Source organism: Cygnus atratus, chromosome 19 (genome assembly GCF_013377495.2).
Source record: "Cygnus atratus isolate AKBS03 ecotype Queensland, Australia chromosome 19, CAtr_DNAZoo_HiC_assembly, whole genome shotgun sequence".
Taxonomy (NCBI): domain Eukaryota; kingdom Metazoa; phylum Chordata; class Aves; order Anseriformes; family Anatidae; genus Cygnus; species Cygnus atratus.
Genome location: NC_066380.1, coordinates 12,035,970 through 12,060,456, shown reverse-complemented (window position 1 = coordinate 12,060,456; position 24,487 = coordinate 12,035,970). Strand labels below are relative to the sequence as shown.

Genomic DNA, 24,487 nt, shown 5'->3' with positions numbered 1-24,487 from the left:
TGAGAGCATACTCTCACAGAGGTGTGATACAAACCCAAGAAAACCAAAAGAAAAAAAAAATCTAGCAAGAATCTCACCCGACAGCAGCTAGCAGCAAGGTCCATCACCCGCCTGGGGCATTCACTGATCATCCCTTGGAAGGCAGCAACATCCAAGCCATAATCCTGTTGAGGAAGGGGTAGAGCGTGGGTCAACAACCAACCAGGAAGAGGTTGAGTTGGCCATGACTACATGCAGTCAGTTATGCAGCCTCCCCAGGAAAATGGGTAAAATAGGTCTCAAGCCCCTCTCTTACTCAAGATGCGTCCTATATATCCTTTGCTTATTGAGATGGGCCTTGTCTGGGTTTTATACTTTTCTTAGCTGCAAATGCTATCCTCCTTCCACCTCAAAACCACCAGGATAAAAGGGTTTTACAGTAAGAAGCAAGGAAAAAGTAATCAACGCTTGAGCTATAAAGTCCTTTAAAGGCTCTTCACCCTTCTCAAGTTGTTAAAACCAAAAATGTTCATGGATTAAAGCTGATTAATTAAAGATTAAAATGTTCATGGTTTCCATCACAGCTATTTTAACTATGGCTATGCAAAGGTACCAGCTCTGCCAGGAGGACACAGATGGTAAAAGAGACGTTGAACTGGGAGAACGTTGCAACATCCTTCTGCTTGCTCTGTGCTCTCCCTGAAGTGCAATGTGTCCTCCTGGAAAAGCTCAGAGTAAGGCAACAAGAACCACAAAGGTAGAAAACAGCATGTAGAGCAACCAGCACTGGGTGAGGTGCTGAGCAGTGGTTGCCAAGGACAGAAATTGTAGATTATTTGGTCTTCCAATGACAACTGATTGAGGGGATCCAGCCAGCTGTTTCCATAGCTACAGCTTAGTCCTTTCAGACATCAGAGTCCCTGATACATAATTCTCTTCCATCTTACAAATGGAGACGCAGTTTTAGTTACTGTTCAGTCTTACAGAAACATGGAATAATCTCTGGTCATTACAGGTTCATTGCTTTTTTCCTGAAGACTGCTTGGAAAGCAGCAATTTGCTATTTTCCTGATGGATTTTTCACCCTCATTCTGGAAAAACCTTCCCTTCTCACTTTGTGGAAAGGACTTGTTGCAAATACTGAAAAAAGGCCATGTTTCTAGAGAAGCCCACTGTTTTTACATGAACTGTATATTAACCCTAATGTATCTGAAAATACAAATTCACGATGAAGTTGTTTGACCTGCCACTTCAATACAGAAGCTGAAATGTCAAAGCCAAATGAATTATTGGAATTAAGATCCCTAAACAAAACTGTTGTATCTCATATTGTTGATGTAACAAAAGTTTTCAAACTACAGATGATTCCACTTACACACTGAACATTTTGTCATCAGATTTTCTCATGAAAAACACTCTGGAGAGAAATCTGAGCGTGCACGTATGCACATGTGTCAGGTCTGTATGGTCCCGAGAGAAACCACAATCTGGTATCATGGAGAAAACACTGTTAAATTTGGCTGCAAAAATCATTACCTGAGTCCTGGGAAGCACTTCAGGATCAGCTGGTATCCTGCCCAGGATTTCACAAAGGACAATGCCAAAGGAAAACACATCTACCTGCAAGATGAGGAGAGGTAGGACCAAGCATACGTAGAAGAAGCAAAGCATGCAAATGGGAAGTACCGATGACTAGGTTCTTCCATTAGTTAGCCAAGAGCCCATCAAAGGTGTGTTGAAGATGGAGGCAGCAAATCAGTTGTTCTCAGGTGAACTTATACTTCTGAACCCACCCAGAAACACCATAGCCTCACGTGGGGCTGAGCCTTATCTTTGGGAAACATGGACCCATGCCACGCTTCAACGTAGTTGGTGCTTCTACCGTAGCTCTGGCACCCCCCATAGATCCCATAACAGCTTCACCAGGCTGTAACTCCTCCAGCATATTCTTCAGAGAGGCTTCAGTGTGTTCGTCAACAGCAGTAATCCATTTCCCTAAGAGTTTAACTTAACAAGGCCACACATGCAACATCTAAGTTGCTATGCAGAACATTGTTGAACAAAGGTCCAGATAGCAGAACAATGTTTCCTAGGGAGGGAGGGAGGGAAAGGCTTTTCTGCTGTTGGAACATGTCACCAGCAGACATCCCTCATTCTTGCTCAGGACCTCTGATGATGAACAAGGAGCTGGTAAGCACTGCCATACCTTCCGGTCATAGGGCTCTCCCCGCAGCATCTCAGGAGCCATCCAGAAAGCAGAGCCCACCAGAGAAAGCTTCCTCTCCACATCCTTCACAGGCAGCTCCACCACCTCTCTGGCCAGCCCGAAGTCAGTCACCAGTGCCTCACGGCCCCTTGGTGTCACTCGAATGAGGCAGTTCTGAAAGGAGGCCATGGGGGGTAAAACATGAGATGCCCAACAAGGAAAAGCCTGCACACTTCACTGTGCAGCACCTCACTGGCCCTCAGCCCCTGCCATTACTGGCTCTCCTCTCACCAGAGGCCTGCATCCTGGCAGCACACACTGACCACATCTGAAGCCAGAAAAAGTCCTTTGAAGGAGCAGTTCCCTAGCCTGTGTCCATTGGAGGCTTTTGGTTCACCATCCATCCCATGCCCAGAACTGTCAGGAGCCCTCACCATGCAGCCCTGCTTGCTCATCACCACTGTGCCTCAGGCTACCTCCTGATACAGCCTTCCAGGACTCAGTGCTGGCACTCCATCCTAACTAACCTGAACTGAGATCTGCAAAGTTACCTGATATGAACACAACAATCCACATCCTTTCATCTGAAAGAGACCTAGAAATGTGCACATCAGCCTTGTTCACTGTTCAGTAAAAGGCAGGCAGATCACAGTCACAGCCCTTCTCGCTGCCCAGGGTTGTACATCCCTAACAGTGTTTTCTGGAGGAATTTCTACAAAATTATCTTACAGATTCTCAGAAACCCCAGTGGTTTCAACCTGTTCAGTTCCCCAGGATTTCCTCTTGGCATCTGCTCCCAAAGAGATAGCAGAAACTATGAACATCTTCTCCAGATGGTTCTCACGGACAACTAGGAATCAAGTAAACATATATACGCTTCTCTCCTGTATCTTCAGCCATCATCACAGCAGATTTCCCAGGTCTCTCCTGGGAAGTATAAACTTTTTTCAGGGCTGAACCTCCATAGTGAGACAGAAAAGACATGCAGGAACCTGCAGCACTCACTAACTTTCCACAAGCATATCCCAAACTCATCAGTTATCACCAAACAGGAAATTGCATCTCAACTGACTTCAGAGCGCACATGCCAAGAAATCCATCATCAGAATGAAACAGACTTGTGCCTTGTCCTCCCATGTAGTTTGTGATTTCCTAGTTAGGAACTGAGCCAACCAAACAGCCTGAGATTACAAAGGCAAGTTTGGTTCCTGTACTGATGTCTTTCAAGACTGTAATGCTTGAATGGCTTCCACGCTGCCGACCTTCATCAATATTTGATTTTTTCCTTAAAAAGCTGAGTCTTCTGCTTGACAAGCGATGAATGTAATGTAATTACAGGTTTTATCAATAAAACTTCCTTGCCTGCAAAGGGATTAGCATGGAGCAGAGGACCAAGAAGAAGCCTGAGGTCTCCAGGTTACAGCCCTAAGTGCCTCTGTAGGGTCCCCTAACATAGTTGCCCTTCAGGGGTGACATCCCCTTTCCAGCTGTGTACCTTGGAGTTGAGATCTCGATGGTAGATGTTCTTGCAGTGCAGGTAGATCATGCCTCTGGTAATGTCAGAAGCTAAGTCCACTTTCTCCTTCCATGTCAAAGTGATGTCTTTGCTGGCCAGGAGCTCCTCCAGGCAGCCCCCATTCACATACTGTGAACAGAGACAAAAAGCAGGCACCTATGCAGCTGGACACAGGCTCTCCTGGTTCTGAGCTCTCCATCACCAACCCAGGAGCTCCCAACCTCGGGACAGAGATAATAAATGCCACCACACACAAGGGTCCCTGTGCATGGTGTAATGCTAATACCCCTCCTGACACAGCAAGACACTGATGGTCTCTGGTACTGCCCTGCTGCAGGGACTTCTGTATAAGCCAGCATGGCAAACAACGTTCCACACCTGCACTGGGGACCTGTGCTGTGCCTTCATGACTTGTTGGCAATGGTGGGGGCCCCTTCCTGGGTGCCCACCTCAAACCAGGCAGTGCCATGCAACACTTTTCCTCTGCACATCGCTGCTGAATGCCACTACATTATCTCCAAGTACCTGCTGCATCCAGCCACCTGCTGCCCCCTGCCGCCCCCTGCCCTGCCAGGCTCACCTAGCAGTGGTCTCCTCTGTCCAGTGAGAAAATGCTCACACCAACCCTTGTACTGCTCCTCCCATTGCACCCAAGAGCACGGGGCCAAGGGGACCCTTCCACAGTCTTCACTCACAGGCAGCAACCAAAAGGCAAAAAGCCTTTTGCAGGGGCTCAGTCAATGCCTCAGGCTGCTGATGGTGCAGAAACAAGACAAGGCCTCTCCGGTACCGGCCGAGGCTTTTCTATTAAACCACACCACCACATCAGAGCCACAGTAAAGTTCCTGCCAGTCTGCATCTGCTCTACTCCTGTTCTCCAACCAGTGGCTCCTCTGCTCTTTGGGGTGGTACTAGACCACCCTGAAACACTTTCTGGCTATCCTTCTTGAATCTCATGGTCCTATAGTGACTGTGCCCACTTCAGCCATGAGCAACTGGGGGGCAAAAAGAACCAGAAGCTTCTCTAAGGCAGTCTTACTCGTACAGACTCACAGGCTCAAGTGTCAGATATGCAGATATGCATTACAGGATATCTGCCATCCTCCCTACCAAAGAACTGCACAGTCCTTGCCTGCCTATAACACACTTACAAGCAAGAAACTTTTACCTCCAGAATGGGGTACAGCTTGTCATCCTTCACACATATCCCAAGGTACCTAAGCAGGATGCACCAAAAAAAAAAAAAAAAAAAAAAAAAAACAAGCCATCAAGGTTCTGTTTATTCCCTTTCCACAGAACTGCTTTATAGACACTGACCAACTCCAGCCCCTGCCAGTGACACCAGTCATGGCCAGAGGATGTGCCCACCTGACAATGTTGGGGTGGGACAGCTTCTGCAGCAGGCTGATCTCACGTACAATCACCTCTTCATCCACGTCGTTCTTGTAGATCTTCACCACCATCACTTTACAAGCAGCAGCCTGGGTCACCTGGATCCAAGGTTGGAGCAGGACATCTGTTAGCTTACAGATGTCTTCTAGCCCCTCTGGACAACAGTATCCATTCCCAACCGAAGTCCTGAATCTCATTTCCCTGCTGCCCAGAGCTTTGCACAATGATTTGCACAAGGGCAAGGTGCTGTCCCTCCCACACAAGCTCCAAACCAGTGATGTCTGACTTGGAGGCCGGAGACAGCTAAATCCCTCCTGTCACAACACAGCACAAAGCTGTTTCTCAGCCAAAATTCAGGTAACTGTGGCTGGAGCAATTCCTCAGCCCACACAGAATTACAGAAGGGCTGACCTTTTCCTCTCCAATGCCTTACATTCAATGGCCCATCCCAACCATAGCCTGCCCACCTCCATCCCTCCTTCCTGCCTGGGTCTGGTCACTGCACAAGGTTGCTGTCAGACTCCTCATCCCTACTGCTTTCTGAGCCCCTGCCAACACCTGGCTCCCCATCTACAGTCTCTGCTAGACAGACACAATGAAGCAAGTGCAGAGCCAGCTCATCTCTCCCCAGTGCCCCTGGACAGAGGCCCTGAGTCTTCTTCCCATTCACATGCTAACCTGAACCTCTGCTGTCGATTACCAGACATATTCCATTCCTAGGGCTTCCCTCTAGCAGGGATATGGGAAAGTAAAGAACAGAAAACAAAATGTTGTTCCTCAAACTTATAACAGACTGAGCAGGCATTTTTAAGAGGAAATTTGCTGTCCCCCATGAAAGTACCATGGTTGGACAGTACTGCATGCAGGGGTTTCATGCAGGCTGCAAGACATACAGGGGTTCCCCAACTTTCAGCATGGACAGGACCATCCAAGGTCCACTGCAACTCATGAAATCTGGGTCGAGGATCCGAATAGCAGATTCCAGATTACATAACAAGGCATTGTGATACTTTAATATTTCAAATGTTAATCAAAGTCAGCTTTATGGAGACTCATATATGAGGTATGGCCCACACTGATGTCCTGACATTTGCCCCAGAGTGAATAGAGAATTCAGTGATGTTTAACTTTCTCTCATCTTGAGGTTTAGTTTTTTTTGTTTGCTTTCACGTCAAAATCGTTCAAACAGCATAAGATGGCTTCAAAGCAGCAGTCTGAGACCCAAAGCATCACCCACTGCTCTCTGTGATGACTACTTTAAGGTTACCAGAACATGTGAGGAGAACAAAGAGCTGCATGTAAGACCTAGCTAAGCTGAAAGGAGAGAAAGGTTGATTATAATCAGGATCACAAAACAAATTGCCTTGGAAGAAACATGAACTGCTGCTTCCATTCTGAAGGAACACAACCTGACAGCCTGCCTGTATATTCCAGCAGGTCATAAGGAAACCAGGGCTTTGACAGCATCATCTGATGAGACATCATAACCACAGTTAGTCGTTACTCAGGGGGGCCAAACTGGGGGACCTCCAGTTACTGGGGATCAGACTTCAGGCAACACGCACCTCATGCAGAAAGGCTGAACTGCTAGGTCATGATGGAGAGCCCCCTGAGCTGGTGTCTTCTCCCCATAATTCATTTTTAACTTCTTGCCTCCTTCCTCTCTAGCAACAGCTGATTGCTGGCACAATAATTAGGGTAATTAGTCAATTTTATAGTGCTACCCATCACAGTTCAACAACAGACAGCTCCTTGCTTTGTTAGTCCATAACCCAGCACTAGTCTTCTGTCAGCTTTACTGTTAGCTTAGAAAAAAAATACTGAAGTGGAAATTTAGGAGATAACACTTGCTCTGCTCTGACAAATCAGAGTTGTTCCCTATCACAATCCTGACTCTGAACTTGGAAACAAGCTTCTATGATAGAAAAGATTATTAAAATTTTCTTTGTATTGGACAGATCCCACTGAGCTTGGAGAGACTGTAGCACAATAGACACTCCTAGGCTGATCACAGGCTCACTGAGGCACCTGCAGTCAGAAGGCCTCTTCAAAGCTTGCAGGCCCTAAGACTACCCCGGCCAACCTGGAGCATCCCTTGGCCTGCTCTAAGTCATGCCCTGTCCAGTTCTGCCCTAGATCAGTGTGCAGAGAACCCTCCAAGGTATTCTCACTTCATGCTAAAAACTGATGAGGGTAAAGGCCCAGTGTCAGCCTCAAGCAGCGAAATAAAGGTGAAAATCTGGCAGTGGGAATTTGCAGACCATGCAAATGGGAGTGGAACCGTACTTCCTAATGCTTGTGAAGATTTTTGGGGGCCAGAAGATGACATTATTCAGAGGTTCACCTTGGTCAATGCCTTAAACCAGTGCCAGAAAATAAATCACTTTGCATTTCTCTCCTGCTTTTGAGCACCTCAGACCCCACGCAGCAGATAATTGTCAATGAAAGGAGCTTCATGCCTTCCCTGAGCAAAACTTGTACTTGAATAGTTCCTTATTCCACATCAGAAAACTAATACTGAAAAAGAGGGAAAGTACCTTGTACTCAGGTTACGCATTACATAATTCACTGAGCAGCAGGTCATGCCCAGATCTCTTGGTCTGAGTCACCATGTGAAACCAAGTGAATCCTTCTTCCTCAGGACAAGGGATGGCACAAACAACAGGCAGCCTTTCAGTGCCAGCATCACATACAGAGGAGTCTATGTCCATGTGGTGGGAGTGCTTTGGAAGACGGCATCTGCATTGGCAAAGAGTTTCAAAGGACCATCACCAGTGATGCTTTACAGCAGGGGCACTGCTGCTTAGGGCTATGAGTCTACAGGACACTGGCTGATCCGAGAGGAATGTGAGTAATCAGTTACTTTTGTGCTCAAGTCCACAGACAAATGTCAGGTCCCTACAAAAGACTTGTCCTTGTACCAAGTCCTCCTCCACTGTCCTCTAACTATTTAACCCATACCATTGTTGTTTGTTTGTTTTAACATTTCTTTTCCTCCTTCTGCTTCAGGAATTTATTCCATTTTCATTCAAAATCCATGCATCCAGCCCACCTATTGCTGGAATCTCAATTTACTGCTAGGGCAGGAGGAAAATGTCACACACAGAAGACAGCAGTCCTTACTATGAAAACCTGCTAGATAAAGGAAAGAGAAAGTGACGGCAACAATATGCTGTGTAAGTGGGGAAAGGAATTACTGGAGGGAGGGTATGGTGCAGAGAGGTATTGGTCATGTATTGCTCCAGTCTGAAAACAGCTGCCATATACCCTTGGCTGGAGATACCCTTTGAACAGCATTACTGCACTATCACTGGACCTGAAGAGCACTGAAAGACCATAACACCAATCCCAAATGCAACAAAGGAGGAGACAGAGCTTTAAGAAAGCAATGTGTATTTATCTATCCAACTTGCGTGTTTTCTGCAGCTCCAAGGCCAGATCCTGCCAGTCTGGCTTCACTAGGTTCAATAGGGCACACTTGCTTACACCAGCTAGGGATCTCACACAGTAATGTCAGAGTACTCCTCTGGCAGAAGTAGCTTATGGTGGCCGAGAAGAAATATACGTTCCTGGTGTCCATCCTGCACCTGGTCAAGATAAGGAGCTAAAAGTGATGATGTAGCCAGGCCCAATTTGTTTCCACTGAGTCTGTGTCACACACACACACACAATCAAGATCCGTGTCAGCAACCACATTCTAGAGTGTGCTGGAAGAGAGATTATATGAGCAAATCTGGCCACATTGCAAAGCATTCTCACTTCCTAGGTAGAGGTCCCCCTTTCATCTAGCTGTTCATAGAGAGAACAGTGATGACTGAGGGTTGCAGGGAAAGAGCTCCACGCCCCATCCCTTCACCCCAAATAAGCAATGGTGAGATGCTAAAGTATTCCTCAGCTGAGGAACGGCACTGGATGGGGAGCAAAGCTAGCAACACCCTGGATCCTGTGCTTACTAAGAGAGGGTTAAACTCCCACACCAGTGGAGCTTGATGTAGGGAGTGACTCAGAACAGCCCCAGTGAGAAAAGCAGATTTACCTTGGTGATACACCATATACATCAGACATAGGCTTGCATGGAGCCATAGATCTCCTGACATGAAGGCAGCAGAGGCAAAAGCGGACAAACCAGCAGCCTGTCCCACTCTGACTGTACTCCAAGTCACCTGCTCTTCCGCAGCATCACCAGTAACACAGAGCAGCAGAGGGGTGATGGCACTGGCATCTCCAGGGGGTGTGGGTGGCAGGTATTCTGGGAGACATACGCAACTTCATTTTACATTCCTTTTCTCAATGTATTTTGTCACAGTTCTGACAACAAAACCTGCACAGAGCATAAATATCCCCGTAAGTCATCCAATACCCCTGTTTAGCTCCCTGACAAGCCTGTTGTATTGGTAGATAATAGTCAACAAACATTGCTTGATCAAGTCCTCCTGTCTCATTTTACACTATGGAAGGGAAGATGCATATCAAAGGTGATGTGCTAGGTGCGCAGAGGGGACGTCCTCTCCTCCCTCACCTCAGCCAACCTGCCAGGGTGAGCCAGGAGAGATGAAGATGAGGAAACAAGCTGGGGGATGGTTCCTCAAAAGAGGCACCATCTGCACAGACTCAGCAGGTACTCAGGTGCTCTCACAAGGACTGTGGGCTGCCTATACTTCACAGCAGCAGTCTCATGCTGCGTTGGGTCAGTCTCAGCACTTTTACCTTGTAGACCTTGGAGAAGAAGCCACTACCTATCAGTTCAGCGTTGAAGTTTTCCCAGAACTCCAGCTTCCTGACAGCTGTGCGCAGCCTTTGCCAGCGGTCCATGTGGTAGTAGGTGTCAGACGATTCGCCATAGTACTGCATGGGGTCGGAGGGCTCTGGTGTGATTAGCCCTGCCTTGCACATCATGGTGGCAGCAGCTGAAACACAGTGCATTTCACAGTGAGCCAAAAGCAGCGTTTGTACATCAAACAAATACCTGCACTAGAAACCAGAGCTGGATGAAGCCTCAAGAACAGAGGGGCAGTAAACAAGGCACCGTTGTGCCATGATGCACCTTGAGGTACACGTTGCAATGGGAAGCATCCATGGGCACTCTCCCTCTGATAAGGGCTTAGGCCTGCCATATGCAGGTTGTATTTGGACTTCTTTATACCAGCATTTAACGATGTCAAATCAGCATATATTCACTTATCCTTTCCAAGGGTCTAGGATATCAGCACGCATCGCCATCACCACATGATAGCGCAGCCCAAGAAAAATCTGGTGAATGCTATCTTACTCAGCCAGCTTACACTGGGTTAAAAGCTACCATGTCAAAATTGGGCTTTTAACATAGGTCACATGAGACTTACTAATGAATGCCACATTTATCATCCCAGACCTCTAGACAGGCCTTTGATTGAGTATGCTAGCACAAAACATACAATCTTAAAAGGGTCCTTACTCAGCAGGTACCTTCTGTTTATTACAAGACCTAAAGAATCAAACGAGGAACTGCCCCAACAACTCTCTTCCTATCTGTGTAACCCGAATCTGTCTCCAACCACCCAGCTCCCTCTACTAAATTATCTCGTTTTTCTACTGCTCTGATACTTAACTCTACAGCCCCCTCCCTCCATTCCCATTTCTGCCTTTAACAGAACCAGGTTCAGACTCCTTCAAAGCCATATGTCATCCTTTCATTCCTCCTGCATCACTTGCCTCCAGTTATTTCCAAAGATGCAGGGGACACAAATCCAGAGGAAGAGGAAAAAGGGCTTCTGACACTGTCTGAGGTCTGAATAAGGTACCTACTTCTAGAAAATTTTTAACAGCCGTTAGTCCACTACAATGTTGTCCTAGCACTTTCCACTCATAGCACGTGCTCAGATTCCTGACCCACTTCGCCAGACTGTAACTGAGACAACAGTTGACAGAAAGGTGAATCTTCAAAGCCTCCACCTGAAGCAAAGATAAGCTCTGACCTTCCTAAGCTCCTGTCCTAGGTGCTGCACTGCAAAAGGAGCTGTATTAGCATCCCTTGATCTCATGGATTATTTCAGGACTACTTCACTTTTACAGAGTGATGTAAAATCTGCAGACATGCATAAAATACTTGCACTAACCTCCACATCCATCCACAGTCCAGCAGTTGCTGCAGCCAAGATTCAAAGAGAGAGCTGCCAAGTGGGGACAGACAGATGTGGTGTCAGGGCTAAGCTGGGACAGGAACTCAGGAAGAGCTGAGTGCGGGTGTGTAGGTGGTACTGAGCAGGGCAGAAATCCCTGGTACAAACAGCAGGCAAGCTCTGGACTGAGACTCAGGGAGCTGCACAACAGGGGAACAGCAGCACGAAGTTCTGAAATCAGCCAAACCTGAAAGCTGCTGACACTGGACGGTCCCACACAGACTGCAAGAATCTAGTCCCACCAAAATCAAGACAACACATGGGCTCCTACTTCATTTCATAGCAAACACCTGTAGGACCAGGGCCCCAAAGCTGCCCATGAGCAGGAAAGGTCTCATCACCACCAACCAGTGGGCATGAAGAGTGCTGAGATCAGGCATGAAGTGTGAAAGAAGTTAGAGCACCCTGCTTTACACCCACTCTGACCCAACGACAGGCAAGCCAGGAACCTCATGCGATGGGACACTGCTGCAGGGACCTGCCTGGAGGTTTTTGTCTTGGGACAGTCACTGCTTCTGACAGGCAGCCCTGACAGACCCCTCCCGCACTGCCAGCACCCAGGCAGCATGCCACACACCAGTGCAAGGGAAGGGGATCATTCAGAAACAAGGGAAAGAACCAACTTCACTAGTCAATCAAACTCAGCACTGCTAAAAGACACCATGCTCTGGCTGTGTCATTCAAGGCATTACCTTTCCACAGGGACAATTAACCCAGATCTCTCTGGCATGCAAAACAGCATGGCTTTGGCAGGGCTGGGGGCATGGCTGCAGCAGGGCAAGGCACCAGCATAAGGTGGTGGCAGGATGCAGCAAGGTGCTATTTTTCACTAAAGATTGTGCTCAGCACGCAGAGCCACCAAGCTGAAGGGTGGACACAGGATATGCTTCAGGTCCAGGACAAGTGAGCAGTGTTTCACACTCAGACAGCAAGAAACAGATGAGTTCCCTTACATTCTGCAGAATTGGCCAGGACATAAGTGGATGGGTCCTGATGACCTCATGCTGCCAACGAAACATGGAGAAGGAATGGCAAAGGGTTGCTCTGAGCAGCAGGAGACCTTCCAGTCTCAAGAATGCACTCTGAGGGTGCACCCAAGCTCAGGACAGAGGTTTGCTCTCTCTTGCTGTATGGATAAAGAGAGAGTCAATGCAGCAAGCCACAGATTCACAAAGGAGCACCAGTCACTCACTAACAGAGCTGTGGCGAGTACCACACCCCCAGCTGCTGCTCTAGCCCCTAGAGACACAAACACTTAACCAGCAGGCTACGAAAGCCTCTCCTTCAACTCTAGTAAAGAAAAGAAATGGAAATTAGAGATTTTCTTCCGTATAGCAGCACACGTACAGGTGCCTCTCTCCCCTCACCTTCTCAGAACCCTTCCTGCCTGCAGGGTGATCCGGCACAGGCACAAACAGGTCAAGCAAGCTCCTGGGGGGCTGCCTCTTCCACAGGGAATGGCTTTCTTTTCAGAGGCCTCTCTGTTCAGTGCTTTTCCCACATACCATCTCTTCCTGCCAAGACCTAGTTCATCAATTGCCCCTTTGTCCACAAAAGGATCCCCACAACATCCTCAGCATGCTGGGAATGGGCCCTTGTATTATGCTAGTGAGTGGGAGCCAGGACTTTATTTTCTCTTCATAAATGTGGCTTTTTGTCCCCAGATTAGTGTTGACATGTAGGCTGGGGAAGAAAACAGCCTTTCGAAATGCAAAGATTTATTTCAAGGCTTCCTAGGAGCCAGGGAAGGAGGGGCAGAGGGTGGGAGAGGGATGCGGAGCACTAAGGTCTGTCTCAGAAGAAAAGCCTGCACCCACAGGCAGAGCACATCCTCATATCATCCACGAGGTTTGAAGCATCCAAAGCTGCACTTCTGTCTGTGTGAGCAAAATACATGGGCAGCTACTCATATTGCTGGAGCTCCCAGATTTTCCCCGCTGGAATTCAGTCTATGTGAGGAGAGCGGGCTTGGGTACAGGAGGAGACACCAAGCCCACACACATTGCTACCAGCTGCCCTAGGCCCTATTGTGCCAGGCTCCCCTACAGCCTCAAAGGAGCTGCTTGTCCCCTTCAAAGCTGTCCTGCCTGCAGGAATAGGGGAGAGAGATGGAAAACATGGTGCCACTTCTACCACCCTCTGGAGAAAAAGATGCATATCCTCATGCCTTCAGCTGTGCCCATAGCAGGTGGGGAGCTTCATCTGTGTGTGGCACCTCCCAGCTCTGCAGGACTGTGAGACACATTGGTGCCATGCCCACCGCAGCCAGGCATGTTACTCACAGGAAGACAGGAAAGTCTTGAAGGCTATATAAAATATCATTGAAGAGAACTTGCTCCCTGACAGATTAACTTGAAATTAGCTGCCATTCTGAAAAGCAAACCTGAGTCTTCTTCTGATCTTTCCCCACCTACAGGTACTGGAAAGACATAATAAATCATAATAAAGCAGTGAAGAGAAACTGAAGGAAGGAAGTGCCGCATATGTTAAAGATCAGAAAACTGTTTCTGAAGTATTTGGACAAACAAGGTATATAAGTAGTAAAATCTAAGAAGGTGAGACATTTTCTTTTTTGTTCGTTTGTTTTATTTAGAAAATCTCATAACTAATTAACCTGTAAACCCTGAGTGGGTTTATAGAAGTGATTTAGGCCAGTCAGTCTCACCTCTGTCCCTGGAAAGGTGTTGGAACAGCTTGTTCTGGATGCCATCTCCAAGCAATTGTAAGAGAAGGAAGGTTATGAGGAGTAGTCAGCATGGATTCACCAAGGGGAAGTCGTGCTCAGCCAGCCTCGTTGCCTTCTATGATGGCATCACCAGCTGAGTAGGTGGGGGGAGAGCAGTGGATATCATCTACCTTGACTTTAGCAAGGCTTTCAATACTGTCTCCCATGACATCCTGCTAGCAAAGCTGAGAAAGTGTGGGATAGAGGAGTGGACAGTAAGGTGGGTTGAAAACTGGCTGACTGGCTGAGCTCAGAGGGTGATGATCGGTGGCACAGAGTCCAGCTGGAGACCTGTGACAAGCGGTGTTCCCCAGGGGTCGGTGCTGGGTCCGGTCTTGTTCAACATCTTCACTGACGACCTTGATGAGGGAACAGTGTCTGCCCTCAGCAAGTACGCCGATGATACAAAGCTGGGAGGAGTAGCCGACACGCCAGAAGGCTGTGCTGCCATTCAGCGAGACCTGGACAGGCTGGGAAGATGGGCAGGAAGAAACCAAATGAAGTTTACCAAGAGCAAGTGTAGAGTCCTGCACCTGGGAATGAACAACTGCATGGATCAGTACAGGCTGGGGGATGACCTGCTGGAGAGGAGCTCTGAGGAGAAGGACCGGGGGGTCCTGGTGGACGACAGGTTGGCCATGAGCCAGCAGTGTTCCCTGGTGGCCAAGAAGGCCAAGGGGATCCTGGCGTGCATTAAAAGGAGCATGGCCAGCAGGTCAAGGGAGGTGATCCTCCCCCTCTACTCTGCCCTGGTCAGGCCTCCCCTGGAGTACTGTGTCCAGTTCTGGGCTCCCCAGGACAAGAAAGACAAAGAAAAAAGACAGGGATCTCCTGGAAAGAGTCCAGCAGAGGGCCACGAAGATGGTACGGGGCCTGGAGCAGAAGAGACTGGCTCCTCCAGCAACCTACTTGCTCCCCTCCCTGCAAAGACAAAGTCTACAGAGGAGAATACAGGATGATCCTCTCCTCTAAGGAGCACTGAACTCCAGCTCCTGCATGTCTACACATACTGAATCTAGTCCCACTTGACATGTTTTTCACAAAACTGATAAAGACTCATCAGGCCAGAATACATAAAGATATTTAGGCAGCTAAGATACAGTTTGGCTTCCAGCAAGGCTAAAGATTCAGGCACCTCATTATCCCAGTGAGAACTTGGCTTTTTTTGCACCAAATTTTGGGTTAGTTTTACCCAACTATTTGCAAAGGCCTGGAGGTCTCCCCAGTAACACTTCCCATGCACACAAAGTACCAAACCATTGCCTGCCTGATGGAAAATCTGTGGGTATTTTGAAGGAAGAAAAACACGACAAGAACAAAGGAAAAGACATGCTACAGGACAGTCAGCAGCAAAGGCTTCAAATTAGCTCACCTTTCAAAACGGATGATGGTTGACAAGGCATACTGTTTCTTTGAAAAAGAAAGGTGCAGAAGAGAGGAAAAAAAAGATATAACTCAACAATCACAAGCCTAATCCCACACAATTACCATCTATTTCTGCTCCCTTTGCTACATTCTTTATGCATTTGCCATGACTTTTATTTTAGTTCTGAAGACTCATGGTATAAGATCCTTAACTGATGTCAAAAGGCACTTATTTCACCAGCATACATAAAACATTTTCCCCCCAATATCTAATTGACGCTATACAAATTGAAAAACAAAGCAGGGCATGTGGGTGTTTAAAAGAAAGCCCAGCATGTGGGAACTGTCAAGCATTTGAGCTAGCTAGAACATCCCCAACCCACCTGCTTCATTAAGAAAAATGCATCAGCATGGAGAAAAGCTACTGTGACCTTACTGCTTAAACGTTTCAGAGGCTGCATCTGCTTCCAAGCATGGCTAAGAGCAATTACAGTAACTTGCCTCCTTTCACAGGCAGAGATGAGGGCTGGAGGCCATGGAAGGGCCTGGAAAGGATGTGGGGGCTGTATTGTCAACACACAAAGGGCTCCTTGCAAACCCAAACATGCTCTACAGCTGGTGAAAGCTAGGCCCCTTATCTTTGGGGTATCCACAAGCAAATCTTAACCACTCAGTGTGGCTCCTAGAAGCCAAGAGATTATTTTTAGCTCAAGGATTGTTCTTGGTACAGATGGCCAGAGTTCTAAACTGGAATAAAGGCTTGTTACTTCCATGCAGTACCATTGGCTCCCCGCATGATGAATGAGCCTCTGTATCCATCTTTCCTCAAATGCCAAATAGCAGTAACAGCACCTTACTGGTCTTGCTCAACATTCTGGTATGTTATGTAAACCCCATCGAGGAGAATCACCGTTGTCCGTTGTCATGGAGAAGACATTTCCTGCCCCACAGGTCCTCTCCTGCACACCTTGCTTGTCTTCCCCAAGCATTTGCTACCTACTGTCCGCAAGTATGCGCCAATGCTAGAGACAGCCATGTGCCAAGCTGTGAGTGCTCCAGAAGCTCACTGCAGCAGTAATACCTGGCACTAACAGTATTTTATATGTTCAATAAGCTGCTGGAGTTGTACAAGCTCTTCATCATCCATTTCTGCACTCTAGGAACCAGGTGGGGAATAACTTGATTTTACATGTGGAAAACCATTAGCAAATGGCTCAGTCACAGAATTACCCAAAGTACCATTTTGGAGAGGGCCCAGTGAACCTAAGAACCATACTCCAATGGTACCTTTGTACCTTAGAGATGAGGAATGAGCTGAGTGGAGCAGACAGCTAATGGGGACCCATTTCCTGTTGACTGCTGTTCCTACAAACTAGAAGCAGGTGATGAAAAAAGGGTCCAATGGCTCCAACTCTGATGCTGGCTGCCATGTGGGATGGGGACAGCCTGGATGGACCACAAAACCCTGCTCTTCTGAGGCCATTCCTAGGAAAACACTGACCATGATAAACTGAATTTAAGGTCTTAAGATTTTAAGGTCTTTGAAACCTCTGGGTGAGCAGACACCAGTCACCAGGTGTCTGAGGTGCTCCATGCACCGGAGCTAAGTTCCCCTGTGACCTGTGGAGAGGCCCACGGTGGAGCAGGCTGTCCCCCTGCAACCCATGGTATTACCACAGCAGAGTAGATTTCCACACTGCAGCCTATGGAGGAGCAGGTGGATCTGACCTGAAGGAGGCTGTGGCTTGTGGAGAACCCCCACTGGTGCAGACTCCAGGCTGGACCTGTAGACCGTGGAGAGGAGCCCAAGCAGGAGCAGGTGATATGTGGGGAGCTGCCACCCATGGGGGACCCATGCTGGAGCAGTTTGCTCCTGATGGATGGACCCTGTGGTATGGACCCATATTGGAGCAGTTCTTGTAGAGCTGTGGAAAGTCCACACAGAATCAGTTCCAGAAGGACAGCATCCTGTGAGAAGGACCCCACATTGGAGCAGGGGAAGAGAGTGACCATGAAGGAGTGGCAGAAATGAAGTGCTATAGACTGACCACAGCCCCCATTCCCCAGCACCACTCAGGGGGAGGAAGTGGAAGAGGGTGGGTGGAGGGAAGGTGTTTTTATGTTTTTTGTTTCTTAGCTCTAGCTTGTTAGTAATAGGTAATATTTTTTTCTAATCTCCCTATGCTGAGTCTGTTTTGCCTGTGACGATAATTGTTGAGTGATCTCCCTGTCCTCAGCTCAACCCTGGAGCCCTATCCATTGTATTTTCTCCCTCTTTTCCTTTGAGCAGGGGGAGTGAGAGAGCTGAGGAACTCGGCTGCCCACGTGAGTAAAACCACCACAACTGCTGAATTCACTCCAGAACCTTTGCAGATGTGCCACCTCAGACCAAACCATCCCCATGCTGGGCAGGGCAGCGCGACAGGAAGGAGACAGTGGTGGGTCCCCAAGCAGGAGGCATCTTGGCAACAGACTTGAGTCCAGCTGGGGACACAGAGCTGCTGGTACACCTGTTGTGGGACCCTGCTATGTCAGAGGGGTCATCCTGGGAAAAATTCTGCTCCTTGTAAGCTTAAGAAGCCCCTGGCACTTTTTTCCTCTTGCACAATTTTCAGTCTCCCACCCAAGCAGGACTATAGTAAATATCCAGCAGATAAAGCTGAAATCCAGTTAGAGCATTTCAGACGTTATTTTTCTGAACAGTTGGCTCACCCAAACACTAGGGCTGAACAACTGATCTCTCCAGACAGCTTAAAAGAAATTATTGAAAGACAAAAAATTTGAAGCAAATTGTCTCAGTCTTTCATAGATAAGGGGAAGAAAAAGGTTTTTCTGCTTCTTAGCCTTCTTCTTGCAACAAAATAGAGAAAAATCATTTCAACAGGCTTTGCAGAGAGTGTCGTGCTTTGAAGGTTTCTCAGTGCTGGAAAAATGTAACTTTTAGACCTGATTTCATTGCAGGATGCAACTGAAACACAGCAACAAACCTTCCCTTTTCAAACTACACAAAGTTTGAGGTAATTAATCCTCTTAGATACATCAGCATTAAAGAAGGCTCATTTCAGTTAGCCCACTTCTCAGTCTCTGCCACCCAAAACTTCACAGGTACTCATCAGCACAGTAGCCAACCACGCATCTATGCTATCCTGGCTGCACTGACAGGCCAGCAACATGCAGTCTTCAGGACTGTATTACAGCAAAGAAATGTGACTGAGACTCCAGGTTTTAGGCAATGGCAGCGGGGTTTGTTTTGTTGTTTTTTTTTTTAATTGGAAACACAAATAGATTAGTTCACTTCATACTCTAAACAAAGCTAACAAAGCTCCTAAATGCCAAAGGCCAGCAAGAGAGCACCAGTTGGCATGGAGACTCTCTTATCTGTTTGTAGGGTCTAAAACCACAATCTACCTGCTGAAGGCTGTATGAGATAATTTAAAAGCCTCTGGTTTGAGATGAAGGTAACCAGATCCAACTCTGTACCACAGATGAGTGTTTTCCCAGAAGTTCAGCATCTCCACAGCACTTTCAAGCAGTGCATCCCTGCTCTATGCTCATCCCTCGCCCAGACTCCTGTACCTTGGCTGCGCAGAGCTGGGGAGATGGTCCCAGCCAGCAGCCTTCAGGTCAAGTCTTGCAAGAGAAAGGAATAAGAGTGCTCACATCCTCCTGTGTCAGGGTGGAGTTTGTCAGTCTGACTCTTTGGCACACAGCAACACCCCTGAGGCATCCCACATCTCCGGCCAACTTGTTCCAGGACCCACCCTGACACCTCCCACACACACATACACACTGCCATGGAGTGCCGATGTGGCACAGGACATATCCAGCTCCTCCTTGCACCTCTGAAGCTCCATCCCAACCGCTCTGGGAGGCCAAGTTGGGCTTCTCAAAAGCTCCCTTACAGCACCAGATGTGCCCTGAGACAGTGAGCCTAGGTGTAGGACAGCCAGCTGCTGGTGCAGGGCCAACGAAGGATTCATATCTGTCGGCTGCAGAGTTCTCAGACTCTGAGGCTGCACAAACACATCTGGCTCCTGTTTCAGCAGTGCTGCCATGGGGACACAGACTGGGGGACACCACTGCCAGCATCAATAGTCTGAACTGAGCTTGCTTCGAACAGCCAGGGCTACTCTCCCCTTTTTTTCTGCTCTGAGCTTTCCTCTTGCTGCTCCTTGTCATATCTAATCCACCAGGGGCTTATTAAAAACCCAGTGACTTATGGGAGGTTTAACTTTCCCATAGCTGGCTGACAAGCTGCCCAGATCTCCTGTACACCTCAGGAAGGCAGGCTACCCCTACTAGGCAAATCAATCATTTACTCCACTTAAATCCATTTCTCCATGTAATGCTATACAAACAAGCAGTATTTGCACTACAACACATCATAAGAAGTTTCTAAAGGCAACCAAGCTGTTTCCAACAGCTCCCCACACAACATCACAGCCAACTAATGCCAGGGACACTGAACGCAGCAAGTCTCCAAGGAATAAGTTCTCACTCAGCAGCTCCCAAAGGACCACAGAAACCCAGAAAGAGAAATAGATTTGTACCTAAGACATTTTCTTAGCAATGTAACAAAGCAGACTGAATCCCTAGAGCAATACCAGCTCCATACAGTTCATAAGCATTACTAGTCCAGTACCACAAAGCAGGAAGACTTTGTTATTGCTAAGAGATGGAAAAACTAAGGCTAAAACATTTAAAAGCAAGTTAAGTAACTTGCCACATGATGAGCCCTGTTAAGGTAGGATGTCAAGCCTGAGCTTCGAGGGTGGAGAAGGACTCCACTTGCCCCCAGGCTTACAGAAAAGGCTCTGCTCATTTGCCTTCCAGGGTCTCACTTCCTGTGGCTCAGTTGAGCACAGAAGAGCAGTTCCTGCAGGGAATTTCACACAAGTGCCCTTCCTCAAAGCCAGATGCCTTTTCTCTATTTCTGAGCAATCTGCAAGGGAACATCTGGGCCAGGTCAGACTGAATTGCATCTAGTGGACATGATGAATTTACATCCTTACCTGAGGATGCTCAGTCACATCTAGAACACAGGAAGTGCAGAGCATTGCAGGAGGCTTGCTACCTCCTGAGAATGCCTTTTCAAATTCCAGTATTTTTTTTTCAACAGGGGACCTAATTGATAACTGATGATGTTTTGTATTGAATAGCTCTTAATGCATGTTTTTTCTTCTTCGAATCTGCCCAATAAACCTTTTGAAACTACATAAACTTTAGCACCAGAATATACTTTGGTCAGAAGCTGCATAGCTTGGTAGCATGGCTCATTGTGCCTCATCAGTACTGCCCACTGTAGTGTCTCTTCACACACACCCCTAACATCACTCCATCCTCCCTAGACCAACCTTGAGAGACTAGGTTTGTGGGGCACAGGCTCCCAAAACGGCAGACTTGTGACCACAGTGGCTTTGTGCACCGGAATGCAGCTGCCTCTCCAGCCCCCTAGCCAGCCTATGCCCTGAGATGACCTCACTGGTGGATACTACTGGTGCCTGCTTTTACACCAAGCAGAGAGAGCAGTAGCTCTTACCTCAGCAGAAATTGACCTGTCAAGGAGGAGGCTTGTGAAGACATGGCTCATGCAGCATAACTCTCCCTGGACATCATGGGCCATTTACACCTATTGTAATTCTAGCACCTTCAACAAACTTACAGCTGTAAGGAATTGACTCACAGTACAAGAACTTTTTCTAAACTCATCCCATTAAAAGCAAGACAGGTCAGAATTGCCTGTGCTGTTAATGTCACTGAGGACAAGGGAAGAAAAGAGCACTGGCCAACCACTTGTTAAATGGCTGCAGTGACACTTCAGACTTGCTGGCCACAGGTTTACGTCTCTGGCCTTAATCACTCACAGTAAATAACAGATGGGACAGGAGCCAAAGCAGTTGCTATCAATGCTCAAAGTTGAAAGTGGCTTCAGAAACTCTGCTCCAAGCCAAAACCCTGTAGCCTTACTTTCCATAAAGACAAGCTACTACTTTATATGAAGTTTTCATTGCAAAATCTACCTTTAGAGAAGAGGGAATATGCAAGACCTAAATGATAGGAATGACCCAGAAGTGTTTTCTTTAAAGGCCCAGAAGCCCTGATGTGTTAAACTCCAGCTGAATAAGGCTCCCAGCCTTTCAGATGAAAAACAGCTTCAGTGCTCATAAGACAGACAAGCAGTATGTTTCTACATACAGAAAGAAGCAGGGAGGTGACAAGAAAATCACAGCTTCTGCCTCCTACCCTTGTCTCACAGGGGCTTCCCTATTTACACACCACGACCTCCAGGTAACTCCCATGTCAATTCCCAAGCACAGATGCATTGGGGTGCAATCTAACGAGACTGAGAATGCTCCTGAAAGCTTTGCCAACTGGTGTTGAAAGGTGCTTTGATTGTGAGAGGACCTCCAGCTGCTGAACGCAATGAGCTTACACATTGCTTTGGGACCCTCTGAAATGGCACAAACTACAGATTGCATCACACCATAAGTTCAGGGGGTTATTAACTTAAAGAGAAAATAGTAACAAAATATCAACAGCAAGCATCAGCAGTGGGGCCTGCTGAGGGATTTATGGAACAAAGAGGACATTGCCTGGCAAGCCAGTGAGGCAGAGACACTGGAAACACAGCTGTACCTCATCACCATACACAACCTCCATGTCTGGCACAGGTAGCAATGTTCCTGCAAGAGCACCTCAGCAGAGTAAGACACGATGGAAAACGGACAAGGAAATACAATTTGGGCGCCCTCAGTGACTGAGCCCCAGCTCCAGCCAAACACAGTGGAAGGATGTGGGATGAGTGAACTGCAGGACCCTGTCAGGGTTCTCATTGTTGCCTGATCTTTTTGATGCTGGAAGGTCCATTTTGTGATTAACTGACATCCCAGTGCATCTCTCAGCCTCACTGCTCAGGTCCAGCTTGACTTTACTTTTTTTTTTGGTCTGGGGACAGTACACTGTAACATTTACCTTGTGATTTATAATCATCCACATACAGGTACGTCTGCTTTGTTCATTTTAGCTCCAGCTGTCATTTGTTTAGCCCCTTGCAGGTTTGTGCCATGCTGTGACTGACCTTGCAAGATAACTGCAATCCGTTCACAACACTCAGTGCTGCCTTTTTATCGTTTGTTTACCCCACACTTTTACCTACACTTTGCATGCAGGTTTTACATAGCCTCCAGTTCAGTTTCCCCTATTGAGCGACTCTTTTCTTAAGAAAAACAAGATGCATTTGGGATTGAAGCTGAGGCAGGATCCTCCAGGCCCTGAGTGTGCTCTCTCCTCAGTACTGTTTCTACACTGAAATTGCTGAACTTGTCAAAGAAATGGAAGAACGAGGCCCTGGGCATGCTGGAAAGGAAAGGGCAGGGGAAGCAGGACCTTTTCTGCAAAGCAGAGACTAGGCTGAAAACACAGTTCTCCTTCAGCAAACCAATTTGAGCCAGAATTGTGCAAGCAACATCAGAAGCAAATTACTTGTTTGGACATAAGGAGGGGTGGAATGGAGCAGCAGCCCAGGAGTTTCATGCACTAGCACAAACTGTTTTCTTGCTCCCTTAGTATCTACTTCTTTACTGCAGTCTTCCAAAATGCCCACATTTAATTTAATTCTCTAAATTAAAACCATAGACAGTGTTAGAGACATTGATCTCTGCAGACCACCAAGCAGGTCCCAGGAGCAGCAGCAGCTGGGAGATCACCCAGCTTTGCCCAGTCCTCAGCTCAGGCTTGAGGACCCGCTGAACCGCTCATCTCCCCAGGCTGCTCCTCCTCACCACTGCCCTCCCACACGGCTCTCCCCCACCCCCTGTCCAACTCAGCCTCGCCACTCAGGGGGCTGTAGGATAAAGTCGGGATCTCGCGACTAAAACCGGCTCAGCCTCCTTCCCTTGAACTCGTCTGGGCTGAATTGACAAAAGCGTCCCCTTACGGCTTTTTCGAGAGCTGCTGGAGGCGGCTGCCCGGGGATGCACTGGCGGGGCTGCCGTGCTCCACTCCCCCCGCTCCCGCTCCCTTAAAGTCTCGCTAGAAAAGAGGAAGGAAAGTCCGGGGGTGCTTCGGTAGCTGCGGGGAGCGGGGCTGCCACAGGCTGAGCTGCCTCGTGCCCCAGGGGCCCGCTCCGAGGCGCCAGGAGCTTCTCGGCAGCAGGCGCCGGCCGAGGTTCGGGGAGCGGTGGGGCGCACGCCGCGGACTCACCTGCTCCTGTTGGGACCCGCTGGGCCGCCCTCCCCACAGCGGCCTTCGGCGCGGCTCGGCACGGCTCGGCTCAGACCCCGCCGCACCGGCGTGAGCTCGCGCGGCCCCGCCCCTCGCGCCGTGCACTGCCCCCCCTCGCGCCGCGCCCCCCAGGGGAGGCCTAATGCCGCCGGTAGCCCCCGCCGGGCTCCCCGGGGGTGCCGCGGCCCTTCCCTGGGCAGCAGCCCTTCAGCCGGGCCCGCAGCCGCCGTTAGCCCCGAGCACAGACACCGTCCGGCATCGGCAGCGCGCATACCCAGCTCACGGCTCTTCCAACAGCTGCCCCCCCACCCCACCTCCTTCAAGCAGAGTGAGGGTGCCCCCTCCTGGTCAAGAATTCCCCCCCCCCCCCCCCCCAGCCCGTGGTGGGGCTGTGGTTTGCTGAGCAGGCTCCTGCCCCAGGCAGCACGCTTGTGGCCAGTGCTGAGAGCTGCTCAGAGCAAAGGCCATTCAAATTCCAGACATGCCACATGTGGACATGTCTATCTCACATGAACACCACTGTTAGACCCTGAACTAATTAATGGAGACAGATTCCTGCACTAGGGCTTCGCAGTACTTGCATGAAGCCAGAGGAGTTTGTGCACCCCCAGACTGAGGGGTCTATTTCTATTGCTATTTCTGTCTCTGACTACAGGCCAAGTCTTCTGAACTCTCCAGTGGCTCAGGCTCCTTGTCCAGCTGGTGCCAGCCCTTTCCCATCACTGCCAGGACAAAGGTCAAGGGCAGCTGTGCAGCACCCCTCACCAAGGGCTCCAGCTATCCACCTGCATGGCAGGGTAACCCCCCTCACTTGTGCAATAGACACCACCCTGTTTCTCCACTGATACAAATACTGCTGTGACATGGGGTGAAGATACCCTGCAAACTTCAGCAAACCCCAGTATAAGAGCACCCAGGAGTCA

The 24,487-nt window shown here is 48.5% G+C and overlaps 1 protein-coding gene across 2 annotated transcripts in view; it reads right to left on the bottom strand.

Annotated features, from left to right (window-relative positions):
• Window positions 1-23,645, bottom strand: part of LOC118260718 (dual specificity testis-specific protein kinase 2-like) — a 33,325-nt gene extending 9,680 nt beyond the window's left edge. For both annotated transcript variants that reach the window (XR_007709022.1, XM_035571154.2), the window contains exons 1-8: window positions 23,544-23,645; window positions 9,801-10,000; window positions 5,070-5,191; window positions 4,870-4,918; window positions 3,681-3,830; window positions 2,186-2,359; window positions 1,516-1,599; window positions 78-164 (exon numbers count right to left, since the gene is read on the bottom strand). Coding sequence is in view for 1 of the 2 variants with exons in the window: in XM_035571154.2 (XP_035427047.1) it covers window positions 78-164; window positions 1,516-1,599; window positions 2,186-2,359; window positions 3,681-3,830; window positions 4,870-4,918; window positions 5,070-5,191; window positions 9,801-9,989 (855 nt within the window). In the remaining variant the exon portion in view is untranslated. The remainder of the gene's footprint in view (window positions 1-77; window positions 165-1,515; window positions 1,600-2,185; window positions 2,360-3,680; window positions 3,831-4,869; window positions 4,919-5,069; window positions 5,192-9,800; window positions 10,001-23,543) is intronic.
• Window positions 23,646-24,487: the final 842 nt, after the last annotated feature.